We start from the raw sequence: 9270 nt of genomic DNA, 5'->3' as shown, positions 1-9270 counted from the left end.
TTCCCAGACTTTTTGACAGCTGCTTCTTTTTTTTCGTGAAGTTCCATTTTGTATATGGGAATTAAAAATCCATTAGCAACAACTGGCAGACAAATACTGTTGTGAGACATAATCAGTCTCAACAGAACAATCCGATCCATGTCTGTTCCTGCATTTGAAAGACCAGATTTTCCTGGAGCAGGTTACAGTAACCTTTGCTCATTCGTGTTGCCTATATTTGGATGCATGAAGTGTCTTAGTTCAGAACTTGTCAGGGCTTGTAGACCTGAAGAAGAGCTCTTTGGACTTCGTCCCTGGGCTGGCTGGAAACTCAGACGAAGGCTTGGAAGCAAATGAAGGAGCGCAGTTAGGAAGTCAGACTTGCAGAATGGGACAGGCTGTCCAACATCATACAGAGACACAGATCCCTTCTTTCACCTTCCCTCCTTGCATAAATGTGCAGTAAATTGTACTGGGAATTACAGCGTATTCCTTGGAACAAAAAAAATGTTTTGGATGTTTAATGGCTTACTACTGTTGCAATGTCTGTGCTTAGTTTGAAGCACACTGCAGTTGTTCTTGGGCGCTCTTTTATTCTTCTCTGTATTCTTGTTTGAAAAAGGACATTCCAGCCTTGTATAACTACCTCCTAGAATCAATTAATATTAGTCCCTAGAAAGGAAGCACAGTATTATATATTGTACATTGGCCCAAGTGACTGGAATAGAAATACCTTTGAAGATAAGGGCCTCAGTAACACAATCTCACTGGTATCGGGGGGCAGCAAAATGAGGCCTGTCCTCATTCACCTCAAGACCAAACTATTTCTGGTACAGGCTGTATTTCTTTTAACAAACATTTTCCAAAATTATCTTTGCATAATGATCAGCACAGAGATGAAACAACTGAGGAGGGGCAGAAAAGCCTAAATCCCTCAGTGATAGGCACATCAAATTCGAGAAACTGGAGCAGTTCTTGCATCTCTACAGATTCAGAAGGCTCCTACCACAAGAAATAAGAACCTAACTTGTTAAAGCAATTTTTATTTAATTATTTGGAGGGAAACTTTCATATCATGAGTAAAAACACTAGAGTTGAATGTTGTTAAAAAAAAAAAGAGTCAAGGTGATGGGCTCTCTGTGCAAACACAGCAGTTTTTGACAGAAAGGGGAAGCGAGGGGTTTCATAACATACTCCCTTTCAGGTAAAAAAAATTAAATGCTAGTTAACTGCAGTACATGTCATCATTTTTATACAGGCAAGAGAATGAAAAAGAAAAGGCAATTTAAGAGAACGCAACCTACAATGGAATAAATTCATTTGCAGCAGAGACAGAGTAAGACTGCTTTTATGAAAATTATAAAGAAACATGATACAACAAAAATAGGGTGTGGGGAATTTTCCACTAAGATTAAAAATGAAAAACAAACAAAAAAAAAGTCACTTTTTGAACACCATTATTATTCAAACACATATGAAGTTTCAACCTAGTTTTTTTCTTATACATGGGAAACACTGTTAAAGTGAATCTTCAAGAGTGAGAAGGCACCATGAACTGTTGGCTGATACCTTTAATGCACACTCAAGAAAGAAGAAATGATCTGGCATGATGCAAAAAATCATTAAGTGTTTATATATATTCATATATCTTTTCATTAAAAAAAAAAAAAAAGGCGGCAACAAGTCATTACTTCAGTGCCAAAATGTCCTTTTGTCTGGCTGACTCACTTGTTAAGATGATTTCTCACTGAGACCTGGGTGGCATTTTTATACAGTGGTGAAAGGGGGTGATTTTGCGTTGTTGCATTTCATATTACGTTGGTAAATCAAGTGTTTTCAAGGCTCTGAGAAGCCAATCCTACACAGTATTCCTAAACACTATGCAAATGGAATAAGCGCAGTGTCTAGAATGGAATACTCAGCTGTACTACGTGGCAATTCCACTGGATTCAGTTTGATATGTAATGTCTTGTAGCAGATGTTATAACAAAAATAACTCTTGCTTTTTGATTTACCTCACTGAGGCCATTAATGCTGTTCCTAAAGTTGGTTTTCTGGAGTTGGATGACATTTCACTGCTGTCCAAAATGAGTTTGAACCTTAACCCTCCAGAGTTTGTTCACTTTGTTGCTTATATTATTGCACTAGCTACTAAAGTCTTATATCTTCCTATATAAATCTAATTGTTCAGAGTGCAGATTCTATATTTAGATAATGAACTGTATGAAATAAATAAAGTAAGGGGATTTTCTGGTCAGAGTTGCTGATATGTTGAATACCTTAATCATTTCTAAAGTAAACAGTTTTGGTGTATATTCTTAAAAACCTATAGTCATTCAGCATAAAAGCCTTGACATAATACTTTAAGAATGGATTTGTTTTCCTTCTCAAAAAATGCATCAAAGAATTGTTTTAAATACAGAATCTGTGAGGCTTCCTACAAATTCATCTAAATCGTAATACAAACACAGTTTGTAATTCGGATAATATAGAAAGTTCTCTAGTGTCCATTGAAGTAAGGTCCCCAAAATGCAGTCTGTTTTGTTTCTGAATGGGAAAACATTGCAAAACATTAAGCGGTTCCACTGGCTGAATAGGAGAACTGAGGAAAATGAGGTCTTCTCTCGTTATCTACACAATCCATGCTGTCATCTGAAAATGAAGAGAACAGGAGACAACATTGCTACCTTCTCTATTTTAAGGAAACGAACAGTAAGATAATGCATGGTAAAGTTATTTCAGAAAACGGCACTATCTTTTTCTTCCACAACTTGAAAGGACAAACAAACAGGAAGTCTTAAATCTCACCCCAGTGAATGGGGGGCATCACAGAAGATCCTGACTGTTGTACATAAACAGTTATTTGGATGTCCATTTAAAATTGCTAGGAGCTGCATTACTTAAATCCGTACTCAGTGATCTGAATTTCCAGCAATTGCTATTTCAGAGCATGAAACATGCTCAGCTGCCATGAAAATAAAGTGTTCTTTGACTGAATATGGACATTAGTCCATACCCAATAGACTGCTTGCGTAGACACAGTTCATGTGCAGATGTACACATGCAAAACTCATGAACACAATTATTTCCCAATGGGAATGTGCAGATTTGGAAAAGACAGCAGTACAAATAATGTCACTGTCTTCTAAAACAGGATTTTCATTTCCCAAACTGAAAAGACGTGGAAAGTTTCACATCAGTTTACCAACTCTCGGTCAGATACACATATGGGAAACCAGCAAGTTTAAACTGATGCTTTTTCACACGGTCTGAAGAATAACATTAAGGTAACGTTACAGCATATTATTTCTGGTGGTCTAGAGAATGCAGTGGGAAACATTTGGGAAAACTTTACCTTGGTCAGGAGGAGTGATTGTTATCATTTGTGCTGTAAATTCTTCATCAAAGTATCTTGTATCTGTTTCAGATGTAACTTGTGGCTTAAATGGAGGTACAAGCTGTGAAAAGAATTAAAAACATACTGTCCGTTTACAGGTTCCTGCAGTAGTTTGAAACAGGCAGAATTTGAAAAGAGAGTTACAAGCTACAGTGCCTTTTCCTACATTCCTGAAATAAGTTTTAAAAGCAGCAGTTCATAAAGAAGGAACCATACACAGTAAAAAAAAACGTGCACTTTCTGCTTATGGAGCATTTGAGGCATTTTGTCTCTAGTTGCACAAAGAAAAGCCTAGAACACTAACATTTCTTCACCTAGTAAATAACATCCGTACAAATGTTTAGTATTATATACTGGTTCCACCTAATTACACAGAAATTATCAACTTCATCTAGACAGATTTATGCTCAAGAAGGATGTAAAGAGCAAGAAAGATGCTTAGTGATAGCAAATTGATCAGCTGGACTTGCATGTCACCACAAAGGTTGTAACGGTCACAAAAAAAAATCTCAGCTACAGCATTACTGTGCCCATGCAGCTCTGACTGCAACTGTGCTGTAGGTCTGACCAACCCAGGGGAATTGAGGACAAGGCAGCAGTGACATTAAGCTTTTATACTCCTGGTCCCCAAAAGCAGTTTGATACCCACTCTGAACTTAGAAAAACTGGAGTGCTTACAAAAAAACAAGCATACTTAGCAATGAACATCCTCCTCCAGTTACACCACGAGTCGCACTGTTTGGTTTTTATTCTTGACACTCGCTTGGGCAGACAGGCTAGAAATCATCCATGTGTACCTAGGCAAGCTCTGGCAAGAGGAACTCCAGATGGAGTGGAGCTGCTTGACTGGGGCTGGAGGAGGAGCGCGCCTGGGAAGCGGGTGGTGGAGCTGGCTGCATACAGATGCACAGGGTTGGAACACGTACAATTTTGGAGGGCAACGGAGCTGGGATTCAGACCTCGCTCACCTCCCTGCTGCACGGTGCGCTAGAAACAGAATGTAAACACTGTTCTTCGCCCTCCCACAGAGGACATGTAAATAGCTCTCAGCACTGGGCTTCAGTTCGCCCACCACTGGGGTTAAGCATGGCCATCTTTTAATAGCATAGAGCCACACCAAGCAACAATTTAGAAGCGTGATTGAGGAAGTATACAGCTTCCAATCTGGAACTGCAGGGAAAGGTTTATCTAGGCAAGTGGTAAATTGCTCGAACTGGAAGTAAGCAGTGACCCCAAGACTTGCACTTCTGCTCCTACAGAAATAATAACGACCCTGACAGAAATCACTACCTGGAAAACACCAGCAGATCTTGAATGTACAAAACATTTCTTCCCCACCCCAACCTTTCCTCCTGCTTAGAGCTGAAGAATCATTTGCTTGGCAAGTTGGTAAATAAGAAAAGCACTAACTTCGAGCTCTCTATCGCCAGGATCATCTTTCTGACTAGTTTTGAGAGCACCTAACAGAGTATTGTCCTGTCTCACACACAACAATGCAATGAAGCTCCTTCATTTTCCATGTAAAAACTTTAAGAAACGTAATCTACACATATAGTAGCATTTCCAAATATGAAGCAACATTTGCTGTTTAAAATCAATCTTTAAAAATTAAGGTACATAAAAATTGTGTTTATTATAACAAAACACAAGTATAGTATATAGTCTTCCCCCCCAATTACTAATGATCCCCTGTGCCCAAGAATGGCTTAAAGGAGCCTGGCAAATGTTCCTGTCAAACAGCCACAGGTCCTCAGAAGTTGTCTTAATGCCCTGATTTTAAAATGGAACAGGAAAGAGGATATCCCAAAATCACTAGTTACTCTAAGACTTGAAAGTCCTCCTGAAGCTATTGAAGAGGGAATGCTTTACAATGTAATGGTAACAGCACTATTCTCAATCAAGTCACACAAACATATTATATGTAAAAACCCTGTTGAGGATGAGCATTCCTTATTTCACATTTCAACTCTATTATCTTTCTCCTTACAGCTGTTTTCCGCCTACTCCTTGAAGCAAAGCCTGGTTTGTTTTTGACTAGTTGTGTGTGCACACATGTGTGAAGTTCTGTCTGTCCTTCTAAGCTAATGGTGGTTCTGGCAATCGCAGTGCTCCCGCTTGCTCTGGCTTGCTGTGCACAGCACAGAGTGATTTAGGACTTGGGCACTGCAGCACACACCTGAACCGCACATATCAGAACAACTCAGAGCAGCAATCCTATGTCAGAACACGTGTAATGGGCTAGCCTGCCTGTATCATTTTCCTTTTTATTTTAGTATCTGTTAAAAGCAATTTCAGACAGATTATGATGCACCCACAAGACAATTTTTTTTACCCCTAGCTGTCAAATTCAGAACATTAAGCCAGAAACAGAGGGGAAGCCGTAGAAAGCTCTAACGCTGTCTTTACCAAGCAAAGATGTTGCTTTACCGAAAAGCTGTCACTGCAATAGCTCTGCAGTTCAACTAGCGGAGAGGTGCCACCTGTAGCCTCCCACTGCTGCAGACCAGCATGATACCCGCAGGCTTATGTTGGTTTAAGAGACAAAAAAGCCAGAAAAAGAGACATGTGATTAAAATCTCATTGTGTACGTTTCACTTGTGGGTGGGCAAAATACTGTAAATTGCACCTTTCTTTGTACCAGAGACAAATAACCCTCTTCCAGGAGAGTCTAATGAATATTTTAAATTCTTGGGACAACCCCAGTTATTCAAAACTCCTTATAATTCAAAGCAAAGTTATGTTTCCAAAAAGCTTAATTACAAAGTAAGCGTTCTCCCCATTACCCCAAGCCTACATTCATAAACTTATTCACCATTAGCTGGAGACAGTGGGTAACCGAGCTTAGCACACACACGTATCTCTAGGCAGCTGACAAAATTAAGCCTTTATCCTTGAGACTGCGTTTCAGGTAAATGCTGCAAGATCCTCTTTGGACCACACAGAACATAGGCAGCAATTACTCACCGGCTTTTTGGAATCTCTTCATTTGCACAGCATGCCTATTTCAGACGTCCATGCTAACAGGATAGGAGCAAACCCAGAATCTGGCCTCATCAGATATGCCAAGGTCAGAAGGAGCCTCAGCACACTGCTTTCTCCAAAATATGTAACATTTGGAGCTTCCTGGTAGTTTCCACAACAATTTCAGTCAGTACTGCTGCGGGACAATGTATGAAGGCTTTCTCAGTTCTATGACTAAATAAATTGCTTCCAGCCTGTGTGATTTCTCCTCCATTCAGGTAACCAGCACTACCATCAAAGAGCAAATAACTTCACTTAAAGATATTTGAGCCATTATCAACTTTTTACCTTAAACTGAAAAAAAATAGCAAACCCCCAAATACTCAGCTTGTCAGCTGGGTGAAAATGGGGATACCTTTCTGTTTAGAACAGTAATTCAGATTTACTTTTTGGGTTACACTGAATAAAGTCCTTGCAAGTCCCTCCTGCCCTCATGACTGCACGCAGCTCTCTCTCAAAGGGTGCTTTGAAAGGACAGGTCTAAATTCCATCTACACTTTCAAGGCACAAAAACTTATTTTATGATTTTTCAGTTCCTTTTAGTCAACAAATCTGTGAGGAAGTGAAAGAAGAGAAGGAAACAGAGCACTCTTCGCCATATACAGGCACTGGACAGTTCTCCCACTACCATACAGGAACCAGGGGTGTTACACTCTGTTTTCTTAAGAATATGAACATTGCTAATAGATCACTGTATTAGTAATCCAAAGAATTAAAACTCTGGTTTTGCTAAGTTTCTTACCTGCTTCCACCAACTGGAGGGAGAACTAAACTGTATTTAGAGATCTTGTATCACGAGGGGCTGCAGGGGGAAGGAATGAAATCGGGAAAGGCTTGGATTGAGTGAGATCATGTGGCGCCAGTAGATGGGAGCCTTGAATCGCCAGACCCACGTTTTAGTTAGCTGCATTTCACATAAACGTTATGGAAAATGTGGCTGATGAGAATCAAATGGGAGAGGACAACAGCCGGAATGAGTCCAGAGGAGGGCCATGAAGATGATCAGAGGGCTGGAGCACCTCTCCTATGGAGACAGGCTGAGAGAGCTGGGGTTGTTCAGCCTGGAGAAGAGAAAGCTCTGGAAAGACTTTGTAACAGCCTTTCCATACCTAAGGGGGCTGACAAGAAAGCTGGAGAGGGACTTTTTATGAAGGCATGTAGGGACAGGGCAAGGGGGAACAGCTTTAAACTGAAATAGGGTAGATTTAGATCACATATTGGGAAGATGTTCTTTATTGTGAGGGTGCTGAGACGCTGGAACTAGGTGCCCAGAGAAGCTGTGGCTGCCCCATCCCTGGCAGTGTTCAAAGCCAGGTTGGACGAGGCTTTGAGCAACCTGGTCTAGTGGAAGGTGTCCCTGCCCATGGCAGGGGGGGTTGGAAAACAAATGACCCCTGGATTTATGTAAAAGCCCACACTGCTCTGCACTTGCCTATTCAGTCTAATTTCATCACTGAAGACAGGAAAAATGCAAAGGGGAACAAACAGCCCATCTCTCACTACTGCTTCCAAGAAGTTTTCCTTCAGATTCTCAGGAACAATTAGCTCCTGGGCTCACAAGGGATACGTCAGTTGATGGCAAGGAATGACAACAGGAATTCACAGGAAAAGCCATTTTAAAAGCTTATATACTGTCTAAGTTTGGAAGCAATTTTGATTGGAAGCAATTCTTCAGTCACAGAAACGAGGATCTCATTGAGATACGCCTCTCATTGTGGAAAAAAAATCTTTGGTTCAGAAGCAATCTGACTACAGTATTTTAAGAAACATGAAACAATTTAGCCTTGCTAAAAACAACTGCAAACCTCTTCCGTGGAGGGCTTCTGTGTATCTTACAGGGGGCTACAAGATTTGAAACATTCAGTATAACCACAGCTACAATTCACTTTGGGAGAGCAGTTGTAAAGGTACCTTTTTCTCATATACATCTTGCCAAACAATGCCAGCAAAGAATTTGTGCTGCATAATCTCCTTGGCATCATCAGGACCGCCACCTAACCTGTTTGGGGCAAAATAAGTAATTAGATGTTTGAGTACAGTTATTTTTCGTCATACAGTTTTTATTAAACACTAGCGAAGAAATTCTGAGTTTATATAATAGATTTGGGAGCCTTTGCTTCATATTTGTTTTGTGTGCAAGGGCTGCAGGAGAGCCTATTTTAGGCTTCAACACAGTTCCACTAAAAGACCTGAAAACATGCTGTCTCCCTTAAACAAAGGGGAAAAAAAAACCCAAACCCAAGCCAAAACCCCACAATTCCAAAGACCTGCCCTTCAGGAAAGATGCTGTCCTAGGGAGCACAGCAGATCCTGCAAATAAAAGGTCTGAGCCACACACCCTTCTCTCTTTCTAAATTAACAAGTGACAACCTCTCACAATTTTCTAGAGCAGAGCGATGCCAGCAATAAAACTGAATTTGATTTTGAAGTGTAAGAGAGGCAAGGATTTTTAAGACAAACTGATTTATGCAACCTGATTTAAATTTCCATTAAACAGTTGACAACTGCAGTGATAATATCGTGTTGTATGCAAATCTTTCCTCCTCCCTGGCTTCACGAAAGCACAAAGGGTGTTTTATTGACTTAAGGTATATCAAGATAAAGCACCTTCATTCCAAAATAAAACTGTCCACACAGCTTATAGATGCAATCAGTTTAGTTGCAGTCTTGAGCTAACAGATACTTAAATTTTGCTGTGGAGGTTAAAATGTTCTCTAGAAGATTGAACCACATCTGCAAGCAAAGGCATGCACTGAGAAAACAACACACATACTGAATAATCAGCAGGAGACTTACTTCAGGTAACAAGGTTAAGCAGACACTCAGGATTTTAAGTACAAGAGGTGCCACCATGTCCATCCAGACTGACCTCT

At 40.3% G+C, this 9270-nt stretch overlaps 1 protein-coding gene across 3 annotated transcripts in view; it reads right to left on the bottom strand.

Moving 5' to 3' along the window:
- Window positions 1–1280: 1280 nt before the first annotated feature.
- The window catches only part of AKT1 (AKT serine/threonine kinase 1), a 73486-nt gene continuing 65496 nt past the window's right edge, over window positions 1281–9270 (bottom strand). For all 3 annotated transcript variants that reach the window (XM_030482989.1, XM_030482988.1, XM_030482990.1), the window contains exons 12-14: window positions 8309–8396; window positions 3335–3437; window positions 1281–2631 (exon numbers count right to left, since the gene is read on the bottom strand). In XM_030482989.1, coding sequence (XP_030338849.1) covers window positions 2552–2631; window positions 3335–3437; window positions 8309–8396 — 271 coding nt within the window. In that variant the 3' untranslated portion in view covers window positions 1281–2551. The remainder of the gene's footprint in view (window positions 2632–3334; window positions 3438–8308; window positions 8397–9270) is intronic.

The sequence above is a fragment of the Strigops habroptila genome, chromosome 4 (genome assembly GCF_004027225.2).
Source record: "Strigops habroptila isolate Jane chromosome 4, bStrHab1.2.pri, whole genome shotgun sequence".
NCBI classification, from domain to species: domain Eukaryota; kingdom Metazoa; phylum Chordata; class Aves; order Psittaciformes; family Psittacidae; genus Strigops; species Strigops habroptila.
This window is presented reverse-complemented; position numbering and strand designations above follow the sequence as displayed.